At 38.2% G+C, this 19,676-nt stretch overlaps 1 protein-coding gene across 1 annotated transcript in view; it reads right to left on the bottom strand.

Annotated features, from left to right (window-relative positions):
• The window catches only part of TRPM7 (transient receptor potential cation channel, subfamily M, member 7), an 87,973-nt gene extending 69,165 nt beyond the window's left edge, over nt 1-18,808 (bottom strand). Inside the window, exons 1-2 of the mRNA XM_012728687.1 lie at nt 18,581-18,808; nt 249-328 (exon numbers count right to left, since the gene is read on the bottom strand). Of these exons, the coding sequence (XP_012584141.1) occupies nt 249-328; nt 18,581-18,583 (83 nt within the window). The 5' untranslated portion in view covers nt 18,584-18,808. The remainder of the gene's footprint in view (nt 1-248; nt 329-18,580) is intronic.
• Between the last annotated feature and the right edge of the window lie 868 nt (nt 18,809-19,676).

The raw sequence follows: 19,676 nt of genomic DNA, 5'->3' as shown, positions 1-19,676 counted from the left end.
CCTTAAGTGCATTACCTTTGTAACACACTTTAATTTGGGAGAGTTTAGAGGTAAGGGAACACTCAAAGAGTTTTCATGTTGTAAATATCGCTAAGAACGCCAGAATTTTCTCAATCCTAAAAGAATAATTTTATTAAACACAAAGTTATAGTAGCTGTAAAAACTTTATTTAATAACTTTAAAGAAAAAGCAATAAAATTTACATCTAAATTTCTAGGAGAATACAGAAGAAACAAACGTATGCTTACCTGTGAGGGTCTTTGGAACTTGGTATAATATATACACATTCCCTCTTGGTCAAAGTGCTTTCTATCCAGGATTTCTGGGACTAAAACAAAAAGTTTTAAAAGATGGTTTATAAATCAACTCACTAATATGAGCAAGAAATAGATTAATGATAAATATGCAAAAATGGCCCTCCCTGATGGCACAGCAGGTTAAAGCACAGCACTAGGAAACTAAAGCCACTTCAGCATGAGCTTGATCCCAGCACTGCAGGTGATCCACATGGTGCTGCAGACCTCTCCTGCAGACCTCTCCTGATCCGCCAGCTGCTCCCCTCAGCAGTGTACTTCGTCAGTCGGCTGGTTCTGCTCCCCCCTCTATCTCTGGTAAATCCTCTCACTGCCCCTGCACCTCTGGCCTGTACCCCAGTTCAGCATGCATAAATAAATCTTTTTAAAAATATGTTAAGTTCACTAAATATTTACTACATATATTTACTGAAGAAAGCAACACCAACATTTTTTAAAAAGATTTATTTATGCATACAGAGCTGGGTACAGGCCAGAGGTGAAGGGGCGGTGAGCGGATTCACCAGAGACAGAGTGGGGAGCAGAACAGGCAGATTGATGAAGTACACTGCTGAGAGGAGCAGCGGGCGGGTCAGGAGAGGTTTACAGTGCCATGTGGGTCACCTCCCAGGGTGGGGATCGAACTCATGATAAAATGGCTTTAGCTTCTTAGTACTTTAACCCGCTGTGCCACCAGGGAGGGTCCACAACCCTAACATTTTTAAATTATTCCATAAGATCTGTACAAAGCAGATTATGAAATCCACAGTGTTGCATATAGGATAGCTTCACATAACCAGAAGGGGAAAATCAATTTTGAAATTCCTACTATGAACCAAAAACCTAAAGAGGGACTGTTAAAAAGTAGACCACATAAAAATCAATTAAATGTTACTGTCAGATATGATTAAAAAACCAAAATCGGAAAAACCTAGCTACATGGTTCATTTTCTAAGATAAATACTAAGGTTTAAGGTATTATTAACCATATAGGGACTGAAAAGATATCAAGAGAATTCTAATCAAAAGAAAGATAATAGAAAAAAATTGATGCTAAACATCACTAAGGATAGTACAGCTTATTATATGACTATGATATCTGATTCATCAGATTACACCAACAATCTTAAATATGCCCTATGATTTCACTTTAAAACCCTGACCACAAACCTCAAATTCCCTTAAATGATGCTCAGCAAACTATATTTCCTTGGTTCATTTTCTTACTGTCCTGTATGATTTCATATAATTTCTCCTCAAGCCTAAGTATTTGTTTTCCATTCTCATTCACCTGATTGTTACACATTCTCATTTCATTGAGAAAACTGAAACAAACAAAACTGAACAAATTTCTATTATACCTATCCACCAGTGAGTACTTACACCCATATAGTTTGCCTTTCTTCTATGACAATCTATGCTATTTCAACCTAACCACTCTTTTTGCACTCTAGAGATCTTATAGCTCTCACTAAAAAATGCTCTTTATTTTCCCCCTTTTTTGGACAATTTATTTATGCATATAGAACTAAGGTACAGACCAGAGTTACAGGAGCGGTTAAAAGATTCACCAGACGGTCCTCCCTGGTGGCGCAGCGGGTTAAAGCACTGCACTGAGAAGCTAAAAAGCCACTTCCATGAGTTCGATTCCTGCCTGCCCTGGGAGGAGACCACGTGGTGTGGCAGACCTCTCCTGACCTGCCCACTGCTCCCCTCAGCAGTGTACTTCGTTGATCTACCTGTTCTGCTCCCAACTCTGTCTCTGGTGAAGCCTCTCACCACCCCTGAGCCTCTGGCCTGTACCCCAGTTCTGTATGTACAAATAAATAAATCTTAAAAAAAAAAAAAAAAGATTCACCAGAGACAGAGGTGGGGAGTAGAGGGCGGGTCATGTGAACCACCTCTGGGGTCTGGGGTGAACTCACACTGAAGAGGCTGCAGCTAGCTTGGAGTGCTTTGCTTTAGTCCGCTGTGTCACCAGGAAGGGCCCTATTTTTCCCTTCTTTTAAAACTCATTCCCATTTGCATGAAACGTGCTATTATTCTCCTCATACTGAAAAATAAAACACAGCAAGCTGCCTTTGCCGGACTCTACTTCCCATTCAAGCTAGCATTATGGAATGCCTCATCTACATTGGAGAAAAATTTCTCCTCTTTCCTTCTCCTCCCATGTGTTCTAAAACCCACTCCAACAGATATTCAAATAAATCACAATCCTGAAATAAGATCACCAAAAACTTTTTCCAAATCCTAAAAGTCAATTTTCAAGAACTCTTTTTCTTTAAGATTTATTTTGATTTATTTTTATATACAAGAACTGGGGTGTAGGCCATAGGTGCAGGAAATGAGAGGATTCACCAGAGACAAAGTGGGGGAGCAGGTGGATCTACAGAAATACACTACTGAAAAGAGCAGCAGACAAGCCAGAGGAGGTCTGTTGTGCCATGTGTGTCACCTCCCCGGCCAAGGATTGAACTCATGCTGAATTGGCTGGCTATAGTTCTGAGATTTTTTGTTCAATTTTCAGAACTCATTTTCATTCATATATTAGCAGCATTTCACAAAGCTGATCATTCTCATCTTAGAACATTTTCATCCACTAGTTTGGTTTTCTTTCCTTCCCTGACACACCTTTTATCTCCTTGCTTATTCCTCCTTCTACCCCAATCTTTTAAAGGTTTATACTCCCAATGGTGCAGACTTCAGGCTTCTTTTTTCCAATTACATTCACTCTTTCAATGCTCAGACCAAGTTTACCAACAATATACTCATGACTCAAATTTACATTTACATTTCAGAGCTTTTCCTGAACTCTCTGCTCACATATCCAATGGCCTACTCAAATAACTTTATTTTATAAAGCTGTATAGCTATAGATGTATAGCTAAAATCTCAAACTTAACATGGTCACAATTAAACTTATTGCTCACTTAAATACTCATTCCTTGTGCAGTTTTTCCCATCTCAGTAAATGTCAACTATTCCAGCACTTTTTTAAACATAAGATCTTAGTAACATTATAGATTTCATTTTCTTATATACTTCATCTATCATCCCATCAGCAAAACCTGTCATCTTACCTTCAAAACACATCCAGAATCTAGCTACTACTCCTCCTACCTCAATGCACTATTCTAATCCAAGCTATTAATCACTTCTTGTCTTCTGACTGCAGAAATCTCTCAAGCCACTTTTATCACTTTATAGTACATTCCTAAGGGAGCTAAAGAAATCCTCCAAAATCTAAAAGTCATAGTCCTTAATAATAACTTTTTAAAGTCGTAGTACTCTATTTCTCCACATCTTATCTCATTACTTTTATTCTATTACCTCCTTCAAGTCTTTGAACAAATTATCACCTACAATGAGGCTAACTATTAAAAATGCAGTTATATATCCCATTCTACTTCTTTATGCAACTGTATTTTCCCTTATTATTTACAACCTTGTAATAGTCTATAAAACTTAAGCTTAATTACTCTCTTCCCCCTAGAATAAAAATAAGATGGCCAAAACATCTGTCTTTTGTTTTTCCACATTCATATATCCCCTGCTCCGAGAACAGTGCCTGAATACATGGTATATATTCAATTACTCTATTGAGTGACTATTAAGGATATTAGAATATTGTTTATCACATGCTATTGAATGTATTCAGGGTGGTATGAATGCAGACAGAATAGTGATTATCAATCAGAGTAAACACCTGAGAGTTTAGCAGAAAGAGGAGAGTGAACTATATGTGAGGCACATCTAGCTGAGAAAGCATACACATACCCAAATTTTGGCTACTTAGCATATACACCAGGACAGAGTTAGAAAGCTTGATAGGAGTAACACTGACATCATCTACTTCATTTATTTTCAAACTTTAAAAAAGGAGAAACATAATTTCTATGGAAGCCTCACAAAGAGGTACAATACATAGGGAGAAAAACAGAGTTGGAGCCTCACTGGGGGCAAAGGGGTTAAATGCAGCACTATGAAACTCTACTACAACCACAGCAGCACTAGTTCAATCCCCAGCCAGGGTAGTGACCTATATGGCACAGTAGACCTCTCCCCTTGCCCACTGCTCCCTTCAGGAATGTATTTCAGTCAATCTGCCTGTTCTGCTCTCCACTCTGTCTTTGGTGAATCCTCTCACCACCCATCCCCCAACCCCCCATCTGTGGTGTGTAGCTCAGTTCTTGTATGCATAAATAAATACTATTTTTTAAAAAGCAGGGTTGCTGCACATAGTACTTAACACATCACAGGTATCAAGTAGTTGCTGAATTGAAGGGACCAGAATACTGTGATTTATAGTAAATATATATTTGGTCATACTACCAATTCCTGAACCAGTTTTAAACTTAGAATTTCTTATATATGAAGAATAATCAAAGGTCTCTTTCATTATGTTGATGAGTAGTTTTTGGAAAACTATAGGCAACCTATGAAAGGGACCAACCAGGTAATTAAAGATAGAATAGGAACTTTCAATCCCGCCACCCTAAATCTCATGGGAGGGGAGAAAGGCTGGAGATTATATCAATCGCTGACTGCCAATGAGCTGGTCAAAATGGAGATCTCTATAAAAATCCAAAAGGATGGTGTTCAGAAAAATTCCAAGTTGGGGAACTAACCTCCTGCACATGCTACTATGTGGGACCCCAAAGTCTAAGAAGATAGCAATGCATTTATTATGGACCTGTCCTTATGCATCTCTTCCTCTGGTCTTCATTTCTTTTAATTTCCTTTGTGATAAAACAGTAATCAAGCAAGTAAGAAAAATGGTTTCCCCAATTATATGTGAGCCACTCTAGCAAATTAACTGAGCCCCCAAGAAGAGGTAGTTAGAATCTCCAATCCATGGCCAATCAGTATGAAGCATAGGTGACAGCAGGACTTTTGATTGTCTTGTAGGACAGAGCCCTTGCAATCTCTGCCTTCAGGTTGACTGTCTCAGAACTGAATTGTATGACACCCAATGAATGTCAGAGAATTGCTTGGTGGTGTAGCCCTCCCTTCACCCCCCCGCCCCCACTCTAAGTGGGTGTAAAAGCTTTGAGTCTCATTTATTTCCATTTGTTCTGTGAAAAAAGACCTGAGGTCTAAGATAATTAACTGGCCCCAGAATGACATTTATAGAATCACATCCTGAGAGCCAAAAGATCTGGTCATATCAGCTAAACTGTTGTATACTTTCCCCATCCTGATCCTTCCTCCCATTCCATAACTTAATACTGAACCTAGGTGGGGCAACTGTAATTAAAGATACATTTACCCACATGACTTCTGCTTATGAGCTGGAAAAAAAACAAAACAAAACACTCATTTGTAGTGTTGTTCTAACATGATGATATAAGATTGAATTTTTACCAAAATCAACTTAAACTACTGTTTTAAATTCATAAAATTCTCGTTATGTTCCTTTTACTTTAAAAGATACAGAATTCAAGATTGCCACTTAAAAGGCTGCTTCTCTCAAAACAGGGTTAAAAGGCAGATAAGTGATTTATTGCTATATTCGTATCAGTTGCCCACTTACTAATGAATGAAATTTATACACAGATAATTCTATGTGAGGCAAAAGCTTTGTTGGAATTATTCCCTGTGAATTTTTTTAAAAAACTGAGAGTAATCCATATTATATTAAAAAAATTCACCAAAGTCAGGTACTAGAATTAGACATTTAGCATACTTAAAAAACCTACTGAAATAATAGAAATATAAATGTATTGAGAAGCACTCCAACTGCTCTAGTATTAACTAATCTTTTTACTTAAGTAATTTCAGTTCATGAGCAGGTACCTTAAGTCTACAATATGAGTGAAGGATGGCAAATGGGAACACAGCATGAACAAATTTATTAATTAAGACTGGTGAAACTCTTCAAGGAGGTCTGTTAAATGAAACTACTTGACAATAGCAAAGAAGGAAGAAATCTTAAAGAGGACTTGAGACAAATACTATGAAATACAACTTTCTACAATTTATATATTCCTTTTGTCCTCCTTGTGTTCTGATATGACAATTAAGCAGAAAAACCAGCAAGTATAAACTACACTATTAGCTAATTTTACCTGATAAGATTTACAGAATATTCCACTTCAAACCAGTGTGTGTGTGTATGTGTGTATACATATATACACATATACACACATATATATTGATATAGAACTCATGCCCAGATTATATATTTAAAAAAAAAACCTCTGAAAATGCAACATTAAAAAATTAGCAAACAGGCAAAAGACAAAGAAAGATAATTCAAAAGAGTATAAGTTTATTTACCAAATAAGCATATAAAAAGATGCTCATTTTCATTTAAAACCACAAAGACTCAAACCTTCACAACCACCAGAAGGACTATAATCAAAATGACAATACCAAAAATTGGCAAGAAAATAAGAACTGGATACTTTTCCAGTAGGAATCTAAACACTTGGCAAAGAAAAGTATGGTTGTTTACTAAAAAGTTAAACTTGGATATGACCCAGCAATTCCACTTTAAGTATCTTCTCAAGAAAAAGGAAAACATGTTCACACTAAGATTTGTATTTTGAATGCTCACAGAAGCATTATTCACATAACATAACCAACAAGATGAAATAGCCATACAATGATATACTACTTAGCAATAAAGAGAAACTAAAAAACATTATGCTACATAGAAAAAAGTACATAAGATTATATGAATTCATTTATATGAAATTTCTAGAAAAGACTAGAAACCATAGGAACAGCAAGTTTACTTAACTGTCCAGGGCTAAGAATGAGAGTAGGGATAAGCTGAACACATACAAAGGAACTTTCTGCAGTGACAAAAGTATCCTAAAATTGGGTTGTGGTAGTTATGAAATTGAATAAATTTACTAAAAAAATATCGATTTTTTAATGAACAACCATATACCAGAGACATTTTGCGGGGGTGGAGTGGGGAATGGGATCAAAAAGGGGGGGGGGAGTGCACGAGATTATGGTGATGGCACACAGGTGACTCGGTGATGGGAAACCCATGGGGATTACAATTGAGATGGAAAAAAAATGTACAAAATGATGTAAAAATAAACTATTATAAAATAAAAAAAATATGGAGTTTTGCATACAAAGGGCAAATTCTATTATCTGCATTATACCATAATAAAGATGTTTATGGGGAGAGAGTTATGAAGAGACACATAAACTGAATGAGTATACATAATGTATGTTATTCAGAGCTGCAAAAGGAGAAAAGGCAAGGGACAGGCAGATGCAATATTTAGATTTGATGAGAATTTCCCAGAACTGATGAAAAACATCAATCTGTAGATTCTGAAAACCAAATTCTTAGTGGGATTTTAAAAAAGAAACCTTTTTTAAAACCTTTTTTATTATATTATATATATGTATTAGTGAAATTTCACAAGATAAAAGAAAAAAAAAACAAGCAAAACCCAGCTAATTCAAAATACTAAGAGATACACTAACTACTTCTATGACAATTATAACCTTACACTTAAAAATCTTTAAGGTGGCCCTCCCTGGTGGCACAGCCAGTTAAAGTGCAGCACTGAGAAGCTAAAGCCACTTCAGCATGAGTTTGATCCCCGCTCCGGAGGTGACCCCATGGCGTGGCAGACCTCTCCTCACCCACCCACTGCTCCCCTCAGCAGTGTACTTTGTCAATTGGCCTGGTCTGCTCCCCGCTGTCTCTGGTGAATCCACTTACCACCCCTGCACCTCTGGCCTGTACCCCAGCTCTGTATGCATAAACAAATAAATATTAAAAAAACAAAAACAACCCTTAAGGCATGTTTTCAAATGTAACCTTCCTAAAGATAGGGGTTGTTTATAAATTGTTTATATAAAAATGAAAATTAAAAGAGTACAATGTTCACTGTTGGGATGAGGTGGGGGGGAGGTGTCTTAGAACCAAATAGAAATAAAGACTCCTCTAATACTATACAATGTCAATAAAGCAGCATTACTAACTGATCCTCTTCAGAAGGAGTGTTGGGTTCAACCACAAAGCAACCTGAAGTACAAAGTCACAAGATGTTGAATAGGTATAGGACCTGCCCTTGCCGCTTGCCTTCAAAAGCCAGTATCTCAGTAACTTCTTCACAGGTATAAGCTTCAAAAGTCCCCACAATGGGTATGCCCAATTGCAGGAATCACAGAACCAGGAAAAATCTAAATTATGACTTCTCTACTACAACTTAAGAATTTCCCCATCCAGGCCCTCCCTGATGGTGCAACAGGTTTAGGATGCAGCACTGCAAGCTAGTAGCAGCCACTTCAGTGGGAGTTGGATCCCTGGCCGGGTAGTTGATCCACATGGCACAGCAGACCTCTAGGGTCTTGTCCTCTGCTTCCCTCAGCAATGTATTTCGTCAATCTGCCTGTTCTGTTCCCTACCCTTGTCTCTGGTGAATCCTCTTCACTGTGCCTGTACCCCAGTTCTGTATGCATAAATAAATAAATCAAAAAGTTTCCCAACACAAAATACAATTTATCAATATAGTCAGATTCCCTCCAGACAAAACTCAAGTAGATGAAAATTATGAATAAGTGGGCTTAAACTCTAACCTCCCTTTGTTCTCTTTCCCTGGCTCCCTTTTAGTGATTAACCATTAACTGACTCCAACTGCATTCCTGACAACTTGAAAAAGTGATTGTGGTTCATCACTAATAAAATTCTCTATGCTCATTCCAAGTTGAGGGTGGCATCAGAAATAAACATCTGCTGGACTGCTGAGGAAATACCCTGTTGGGAAAGTCAAACATGTTGACTTTTGTCACCAAGACTGCTCAGCACCTCCTTGGCCCTGGAAATTTAAAGTTCCAATTTCCCTCACATTCCTTTCCCCCTTTAGTAATCACAGCACTCACTATTCAGGGAGCTAGTTTCACTGGGATGCTTAATTATTCACCTGTTTTGCTTATTTCAAGGGCTACTGCCTGTTTGTGTATCACCTAAATGAAATATATTCTACCCTACACAGAGTATTTTTGTTTATGACCTTCATTTATTTCATTAGGGAGTGGTGTCACATATTTGACAGTTACATACTCCAGTTGATAGGTGAAAATTCTTCTCAATTACAGATTTTTGCAGCTTTTGAAATTCTTAGGTTCTGTTCTGCCATCAAATCAAATGTTACCCAATCAAATGTTTCCTAAATTATAAATATGTATATAAATTCCTAATTTTATATTTCTCTTTTCCTTCTTTTGCTAGGCAGCATTACTAAATATTACCAAGAGGTGGCACCCTACAAATATAAATGTGAAATTTCCTAACTTAATTTCCTTAGGAAAAGTAAAAACCAAGTATATATGATGGTGGGTTTGGTATAGTAACATGCATGTAAGGAGGTGTGATGCTGTGCCTTTGAATAACATACAGTGTTGTGAACCAGCATTCCCTCAATTAAAAAAAAAAGAAAAAGTATAATCACAGAATGTTAGCACAGGAAGGAACCTTAAAGATCAGTGAGTGATCATTATTAGTGGCAAAAGAACAGATTGTGGAATTATGTTAACCTAAGGGAGAATTTCCAGTTTTGCTTTTTATTATATATGTAACCTTAAACAAGTTTCTAAACTTGTACTTCCTTGCCTGTAAAATAGGATTAAAAGCAGTACATATATCTTACAACATTGTTCTGAAGATTATCAATAAAGTGATCAATGCAAGGTGTTTTAGTAATGCCTGGCACACAGTCAAGTCCCAACAATGCCTCAAAATTCCATGAGTTAAAAAATCTCCCTATCTACCAGCAATAAGGGCAAGGGCATATATGTTATAAATAAACCCATCAATCATATCCCATTCTCTAAACAAATTAATACCAGCTCACCCTTCCTGCTTACACTCTGACAGTAAAATTAAGTGGAAATTAAGATCATTTATGTGGAAATCAGCTACTTTTGCAACTAAAAACACTGTGATTCTATATATATTATATATATGTGTACATACACACACACATATTATTAGAAAGCAGCTTCTAGCTATGCGCATTCTCCTGGACTAACCCCTTCACAGATAACCAAACTTTGGACATTAAACGGCCACTTAACAGCACTGAGGAAAATCAAAAGCAGCAAGAAACTAGATTGAAAATAATATTTGGAAGAAATAGTTTCCAATTTTTAACATTTTCTACTTAAGACAGGCTCTAATCCACACCTACTGAACAGCTAACACTTCAATAGAAAACACATTATTCCTATCTTGTAGAACCAGAATATCAACTCAAGATGACAACAGCAACCAGCAAATGATGGGGGAAAAGTCCTGCAAAAGAGATTTACAGAAAAGGAATCCAAATGCTACACATGAATTGCTCTAATCTCCGGCTAGCTACTGGAGCAGACTCCAAGAAGCCCAATTAAGGATAAAATAATTAAATATGTATTTTTATTATCCACAAGAAGGCAGTTTGGAGTGTGAGTACAGTCAAGTTAATCAACTACTATCTTAGTCTGCTTAGACAGCCATACAAATATCATTTATGAGACTTACACAATCAAGACTTACTGTTTCAGTTCTAGAAACTGGAATCCAAGAACAAGGTGTCAGCAGTGTTGGTGACTGGTAGGATTGCAGACAGCTGTCTTCTCACATGGCACAAGCCCTCTACTGTTTTTTCTTATATGGGGCACTAATCTCATGGGACAAAGGCCCTCCCCTAAATGACCTGTCTAACCCTAATTACCTACCAAAGAAGACCCCCATCTCCAAATTCATCACAGTGGGGAATGAAGGGTGTTCAAGGCTTTAACACTGAATTGGGGTTGGTGGGACACAAATATTCAGACCATAATAACTACTTTGAATTATGAATTCAGAGAACTATAACAATTCCCAGAGTCTCTATACAAGGTAGCAGTCATAATATCTAGAATACCACCCAAAACTACCACATATAAGAAACAGGAAGCTGTAACCCATTACTCAAAAGAAAAGGCAACAAACTTAAAAGGGGGGCTGCCTAGTAATAAAATTCATATACTTAAAAAATTAAATAATACTAGATACCTAGAAACCTAAAGTTTTGTGATAAATTAGTGTTATTACACACTAATTCTGCCAAGGGTGGCACTGAAAATGACCAAGAAAAATTAAAGCTAGCACAAAGCAAAATGTTGAAATAGGCTGGCACTCTGACTTCTTCTATCAGAGTCCAATTCATTTGACAAAACTTTTAGCATTCTATACTTTACCACAGAGTTTACTATAGAGGTATGCTCTTATTTTAATTGGCTGCTAACTACTTAATTAATCAAATAGTATATATTATTGATAATACAGATATGAACTGTTTGAAAGGGTTTTAAAGACACTACTTAAGTCTCCATAGAATGGCAGTTGGTGGAAAATTTTATATGTTGAAAATTTATCAATTCCAGACCATGACTATGTTTGCATGACTATGTTAACATCTAATATTTTTTTTTCTTTTGGCCTTCTGTTTCTGCTGACTTCATTGGAGATTATTACCCTGAACAGTACAATAGCATACCATGTTTGATAAAGTGTGAACCATGGGAACATAATCAATATAATAAATAATTCGATTAGATATACCAAGTCTAAAAAAGGAATTAACCTCAATTTTGCTCAAGCAGCAGTAACTTTTCCTTCAGATATTTTAGAGAAAGTTTTACAGAGTAATTTATCTTTAATATAAAGAATTGTAAAATGAAAAAGGGATCAAAACTTGTCTCTTTAGGAAAAAAAAGTACATTGAAAAAAAAAGCAAAGATTAAAAAAGTTTTATGCTAAGAAATCTGACTGACATACCAAATGTCAATGTAAATATACTGACAAGTTTATTACCTATACATTTACCTTAAAATAATATGTACATTGGTTACAGTACAGTATTTTTAGATGATGCCATTAAGATGAATCTGAAAAAAGAGAAATGTAAACACAATAGGACATTCTCACTAGAAAACCTGAGCCTTCTAATTGTGACTAAATCCTGTCAACCCAAACTTATGAGTAGTGTGATACTTTTGTTCAAAAGTTCACAATACTGTCATCAGAGATCACAAATACATACATGTCCCCAAAATATGAAGATTCTTCTCCAAGTTTCCATAAGAAGAAAAATTAACATGTACAGTACCATTTATTAGCCTTATGACCTTTGGTGAGTGATAAAGAAGATAAAGTGTCTACTTCATAGTTTTTTTGTGGGATAAGTATATATAATTGATACATGTAAAGCATTTAGAACAATGGCCACCGTCAAATGCCAATAATAAGTGATCATTACTATCATGAAAACTTGCCTAAAACCTGTTACACACTTTTCTTAGTTAAGACTACATCTGGACCCTCCATAGTGGTGCAACAGGTTAAAGCACAGCACTATGAAACTACCTCAGCCACTGCAGCACCACTTCAATCCCCAGCCAGGGAGGTGACCCACATCGTGTGGCAGACCTCTATTGGTCCACCTTAGCAGTGGATTTCAGTACATTTCCTGTTCTGCTCCATACTCTGTCTCTGGTGAATACTCTCATCCCCCGTACCTCAATTTTGTATGCATAAATAAATAAATCTTTAAAAAAAAAAAGTACCTTCTATATTGTGTATGGTAAGCTTACTCTCATAGATAAAGATAATCACTGGTCCCTGTATTACAAGATAATTTACAGCCCTATCTTTTGAGTTTAGTGAATGCTTCTCCAGCCTCATAATAATAGTCTGCTTACTTTCCTTCTGTCATTCCCAATGTGCTACCAAATTGTCATAGGAAGTAGGTAATTAAGTTTACTTTCACTTTGCACATCAGTGTTTTCTGGGCTCAGGATTACTGTATTTCTAAAAATAGCTTACTCAAAAGATTTTTCCCATTTCCATGAGGAACTGTTTTCAAAGATTGATGTTTCCAGTAGTCTGGTAGTTGGATTGTCAGATATAAAGTTATTAATAAGTTTTTATGATGCATGTGGTTCAAAGAGAGGAAAGATTATCATCTTTCTTTTACAGACTAAGAGGCTAACAGTATTACTCATAAGACTATCACAAATAAACTCAGGTGGAAAGCTCATGTATACCAACTTCAAAGAATTGCTTATCTCCAATATACATTTTTCCAACAAGGTTCTAAAATTTCTAAATGGCCAGGAAACAAAACAAGATTCACAGCTATAAGATAAATGGAGCCAAATATCAACAAAATATTTAAAAGTACTAACTTAATTAAAATTAGAATTAATCCTTTTCATTTAAAACAAGAGTACAATTCTCCAAGTCAAATATTTTCTGCATTCATATTCAGACTAAACTATTATAATTGCAAAGCAATGTCTGCTAGTCACATACACAGGAGCTATTTTATATTAATTCATATAAATCACTCAGCTTAAATCCTTATAGTCAAATCAATATTTATATTCTGAACTAATCTCAGTCACTCTGAATTCTGCCTCCAGGTGCCATACTTAAAACAAGCACTTAAGGAGAAGTCATTAAAAAAATAATAATAATAACAACTGTACATTTTAATTACATGTAGCAAGATTCCCCCCCAAAAAAGGGGATGTGAAATCCAGAATTAAATTATAGATCATCAGCAATATTCATCAATTACTACTAAATATTCATCAATGACTACTAAAACTTGTGTAAATGTCTGTCAGGGAATTTAATTGAAAAAAAACACAGGTAACTGACAACACCAACCCACTGATCAATCTAAACATCAAAAATAAAAGTGGGCTTGCTTCAACAGCACATACACCAAAAAAAAAAAAAGAAAGAAAAGAAAGAAAACATCAGGCAACATGTATTCATGTATTCTTTACTCTCATACAATACAAAGTATAGCACTCTACCTGTGAATATTCTTGCCAAAATACCAAACTAGAATCTGAGTTTTCAGTTTGACCACTACTTCACAGGAAATACAAAGAAAGGAACATGTTACGTCAATCTGCTATAGGAAATACATTCAGGGACCTCCTGGTGGTGCACCTGGTGAAAGCACAGCACTATGAAGCTAACCACAACAGCTTCAGCACCAGTTCTATCTCCAACCAAGGAGGTGACCAACATGGCCCAGAAGACTTCTCGTGTCCTGCCCGCCTGCTGCTCCCCTCAGGAGTGTACTTCATCAATGTTCCTGTTCTGCTCCCCACTCTGTCTCTTGTGAATTCTCTCACTGCCCCTGCACTCTGTATGCATAAATAAATAAATCTTAAAAAACAAAAAAAAAGGAAACATATTCAACAAAGTTCAACTGGGAAATATTACAGGCCAAATATCTGCACTTCCCCTCTCAATAAATAAATAACAAATGATGAACAAAAAGGGGAAAGAGTAGTGGAGACTGAAAGACATGTCAACTAAATGCTGTGTGGAATTCTTTGAATCCTGAGTCAAACAAACCAACTGGAAAAAACATGATAAAATCTGACAAATATGATGACTAAATAATGATATTTAAAAAATTATTACATTTTTAGGTGCTAACAGTACTGTGGATGTGTTGAGTCCTTATTTTTTTTTTTTAAAGATTTATTTATTTATTCATACAGAACTGGGGTACAGGCCAGAGGCTCAGGGACGGTGAGAGGCTTCACCAGAGACAGAGTGGGGAGCAGAACAGGCAGATCGACGAAGTACACTGCTGAGGGGAGCAGCGGGCAGGTCAGGAGAGGTCTGGCTCGCCATGTGGTCTCCTCTGGGGCAGGCGGCAGGCGGGAATCGAACTCATGCGGAAGTGGCTTCAGATTCTCAGTGCTGTGCTTTAACCCGCTGCGCCACCAGGGAGGGCCGAGTCCTTATTTTTTTAGAGATACATAAAGTGTTTACAGATAGGTATGTCTGGGCATTGCTTTTAAATAGTCCAGGTGAAGGGGAATAGGAGGGTTAAGAGAAGAAACAAAATTCACATTTCAAACTGCTGAAATTGGTCATGAATATATGGTGATTCATTTTATTGTTTGATCTTTGTATATCTGAAATCTACCATACTAGAATATTAAATACAGACTATTAGAACATTAGATCAAATTATCTATGGTAGACATCTCAAACTTAAATTATGTAAGCACTTGCATTATTTGAAAATCAAAAACAAAAAAGTATGACATGCAACAGAAATCATACCAGCAAAGTCATCAAGTTCTGATTATTCTAACTCCGAAAAATCTCAATCAATTCTTTCTGTTGGTATCTTTTCCATTTAAACACACACCAATGTTATCCACAATGTTGTTTCCCTAAGTTAACTGCCAAATTTTCCAGAATAAAATCCAAACTTGTTTCCAAGACATGCAATATTGCCCTCAGAAATCTAATCCTTGGCCTTTCTTTAAAACACTTCCACCATTACCTTTTATCCTATACTCCACACATTTCAAACTATGTACAGATGTATAATATCTGTGAAATCATTCCCATGATAAACTAAGAATGCTTTCTCCGCTTCTAAAACTCAGTTCCCTTAGACTAAAGCCACCACTTCAGTGCTCTGGCGCTACAGGACTCACCTCTACTATCAGTTCCTCTGCAAGCCTACCCAGACTTTTTGATTTCCCTGTACTTTTTCTATTTTCATCTTTCTTTTTTATTCTTTTTAAAGACTTATTTTAAGCATACAAGAACTAGGGTATAAGCCAGAGGTATTGGGGGTGGGGGAGCGGGGTGAGAGGACTCACCAGAGACAGAATAGGGAACAGAACAGACAAAAGTACTGTAGGAACAGAACAGACAGAAGTACTGAAGTACACTGCTATAGGTTAGCTCACTGTCCAAGGAGCAAGCCCATTGTGCAGTAACTACAGCCGGTTTCACAGTGCTGGATTTAACCCACTGCTCCACCAACGAGGGCCCGCCCTGTATTTTCACTGTAATCAATGTGAAAATATAAAAAACTATCCATTTGCTTTTTTGTGTCTTGCAAAACTATTGAGTACTACAGTACCTGCAACATAGTAGACACTAATGTCTTATGATGTTTCCATGTTCCATTTGCAATTAGGTAGTTCTTATATAAATAACTAGAATGTGAGTTATCTGAAAAGTGGGAAACTTGTCTAACATATCTTTGCCACTCCAGTGCCAACCACAGTTCTTAGAGTAGACGAAACACAAAAACAAGATTGCCAAATAGATAAGACAAATTATTTCCAGTAGCCAAAGCAGATAATTTCCTATAAACTTGATTCCCCTTCAGTTCTTTAATGTGTGCTTCTTGGTATTTTATTTTGTAATGTTTTTGGTCAATTAATCAATGTATTTTAAAACTTTTCAAAACAGAAAAATGTATGCTTTCTTTAGTATCCAAAACAAACAAAACCCTGAACAACAGAAGCCAATGCCTTACATAAAATTTTGCAATAAGAATTATATACTTAAAAGTTGACATAATATACTTAGACAAACTTTACTGTCATGGTGTTTACTTAAAGATTAAGAAGGCTCAAAAAAAAAAAAAAAGATTAAGAAGGCTCAATAAATTAACATCAAACCAAGAATCCCCTTTCAGGTAATTGTGAGATTTCCCTTTAATTGGAAAATGTACAGAAAATTATACAACTCAATAGTAGTTGGGACTGAAACAAAGTAAAAAATAAAATCTATTTCAAATTTCCAAGTGAAAATTTCTCCCTTTTAATCAACAGAATTGTTAAAAGCATATACAACCAACACTGAGTTCTTACCAATATGTACCAATATGGTACACAATTTAGGTATACAAACCTAATGTCTGGGAGAGTATGAAAGTGACTGGAAATAAGTAGCAAGGCAGCAGAAACAGGAGAAACTTAGACTACATCATAGCTTCCGAAGACTCTATTTCAAAGTATTTGCAATAAGACTTCAAGGTGGTAGGTTAGATTTAAAATGAGTACCCTGAAGTAAGACTAAGAAATTAGACTCCCTAGAAACAAAGACATCGGGTTGCTAGTATTAGGAAGCAATGATTTTGAAGATGACTAATCTTTATTTCTATTTTCTAACTTATCTTAAACTGTTTTTTTTAAATACTTAAATAGTATGTTCAAAGTTATGCTATTTGTTAAATAAAAGGAAAACCAGATATATCACTTAAGTCAGTATTAATGATTTCCCCTTCTAAAAAAGTCAGTGTCATGCTATAGCCTGCTCCTTATGATTCACTTTGACTCAACTCCACCCCTGCCCCAAAAGAACGAGATTCCCTTAAAGTTCCTTTAAATAATCAGTTGAAAAAAATTAGCGTAGGTGGTAAGGGAAACTTAACAAACTTTTCTTAAAAAACCAGTAAAACGGTGAAAAGATGTTTTGCCTTCACATAGCCAAAGGTGAGTGAAAAATACTAGAAGGGACATGATTAGTCAACGTGTAACTAACTACATTCGTGATTTCAGTTTTGTACGCATTTGCACTAGCCTCTAGAGGAAAATAAACGTGCCGGACTCCGGCAGAGGGAGAGTTGGCAGAAGCCTATCAAGTCCAGTACTGACCAGAAACACCCACCCCGCACTATGTGTCCCTGATTTAAATGTCCTTCTTTGTAACAAATCTTCTGGTCCCTAGTCTGTTAACAAAATGCTGGATCAAAAAGCTGCAATGCACCGCCTCCCTCTCTCCACTTTGAGGCACCTTCGGTTTTAAAACATGACCAAATCCTCTCGAGCAACGGTAGCTGGACATAAATCATGGCAATATATCGCTTCGGTAGCTACAGGAATGACCCGATAAAATCCCTAATACTTAAAAGAAAATGCCTAATCAGATCGACCGCCAATATGTCAAATCTCTCCGCTCGGGCACCAGAAGGAACATGTACCTGTAGAGTATCCGCTGCGCAGCAAATGAGGCACAGCTCCAAGCCCGGTGTCCTCTATCCCGTTTTTGTTCCCTCCCATTCCTCCCTCCCTCCCTTTCCATGCAGAACTTGAGCAGAGCACTTGGCTCCCTTATCTGCCCGCAACTGGCGCCAGGAGGTACGCGCTCCCGGGAGATGCGGGGATCCGACGCGGAGCGCTGCGTCTGGCGCGCTGCGGCGGCACAGCCCCGCCAGGTACTCCCGGGCTCGCGCCTCCGCCGCCTCCGGGGCCCTCGCGGGAGCAGGGTCTCGACTCAGGGGATTCCCGCGACAAGCTGTCGCGCCAGATTCGCTACCTGCTTCCTGCCTCTCACCCCCGAACAACTGTACTCCGTCCCGCCAGGACAAGTCCGGAAGCCTGCAGGCAATTCCGTGGGAGCGCGACTCCGCGCTCACACTTGTCAGCCAGGTCCTCCCTCTCCCCTGCCCGCACCCTCCAGAGCCCTTCCCCAGCCCCGGCCTGCGTAGGTCCAGTACCATTCTCCTCACGGGGCAGACTCCGGAAGGGCAGCAACTCCACCTCCTCCTCCTCCGCGGCCTGTAGCCATCTATCGGGAAGCGTCTCTGGAGTCGGCAGCAGAGGCCGCCGGACAAGGACAGCCCAGGGAAACCTTCTCAGAACTAACTCAGCTCCGGCGCTAGCAGCAGAAGCTGAGTCTTTCATAATTGTGCGACCAACTCCTCCGGGTGACTGGCCACAGGGACGCGCCCGCGCCCGCCTCCGCCGGCGACGGGGCTGAAGAGAGACCACGTGAAGGGCGCGTCGTGTGCGTCGCAGCCAGCGAGCCGGGTCACGTGAAGGGCGCGCGCTCCCTCTCTTCCAGGCCGCCTTCCTCTGCTCGCGCGCGCACGCGCCGGACACGAGCGCCCCCCCACACACTGCAGTTTCGTAGGAAAATTGGGGTGTTCCCCTCAGATTTCCATTGGATACCTAGGCAGGACTGGTACGAACGTCTGTCTCTACTCCGGGGGTGAAACTGGAGGAAGCAATAGCCGAGAGCGGTGAGGCTCCAGGCCTCGGGGACTCAGCCCGGAGCTGCGCGGTGGCCTCAGCTCCGCTACCTGGGCTGGGCTTCTGCCAGTGCGCAGGAGCAGTAGTCCCAGCCCCTGCTCCGTGCCTGCCAGCGAGTACAGGCCATAACGATTTCTCTCCTCGTCCAAAATGTGAAATCATCTTACCCAAATTACGTTTGCTCTAGTTTCTCCTGTTTCTGCCGCAAAGACCTTTCTACTTTCACTATGGGCAGCAAGACATGCTTACACTACAGCCTTTAACCAAAGACTGCTGGAAAGTGGTTCGTAGGTCTCTTCCCTTTTCCTTTTCTATCGCCACAGCGCAATTCTGTAATAGTGAGAGCCCACTGAATGTTGCTTTGCACGCTTCACCCCAACACCCCAAAAACCTTACACTTCCTGTTTGATCCTTTCCAATCTATTTTAAGAAAGTGTTATTGAGAAATACACATACAGCAACCTATACATCTTTTTAAATTTTTTTAATTATAACTTAATTTTACATCATTTTGTGCCTTTTTCCACCTCAGTTGTACTCCCCGTTGATTTCCCATCACCA

The sequence above is a fragment of the Condylura cristata genome, unplaced genomic scaffold (genome assembly GCF_000260355.1).
Source record: "Condylura cristata isolate star-nosed mole 26May11 unplaced genomic scaffold, ConCri1.0 scaffold00023, whole genome shotgun sequence".
NCBI lineage: Eukaryota > Metazoa > Chordata > Mammalia > Eulipotyphla > Talpidae > Condylura > Condylura cristata.
This window is presented reverse-complemented; position numbering and strand designations above follow the sequence as displayed.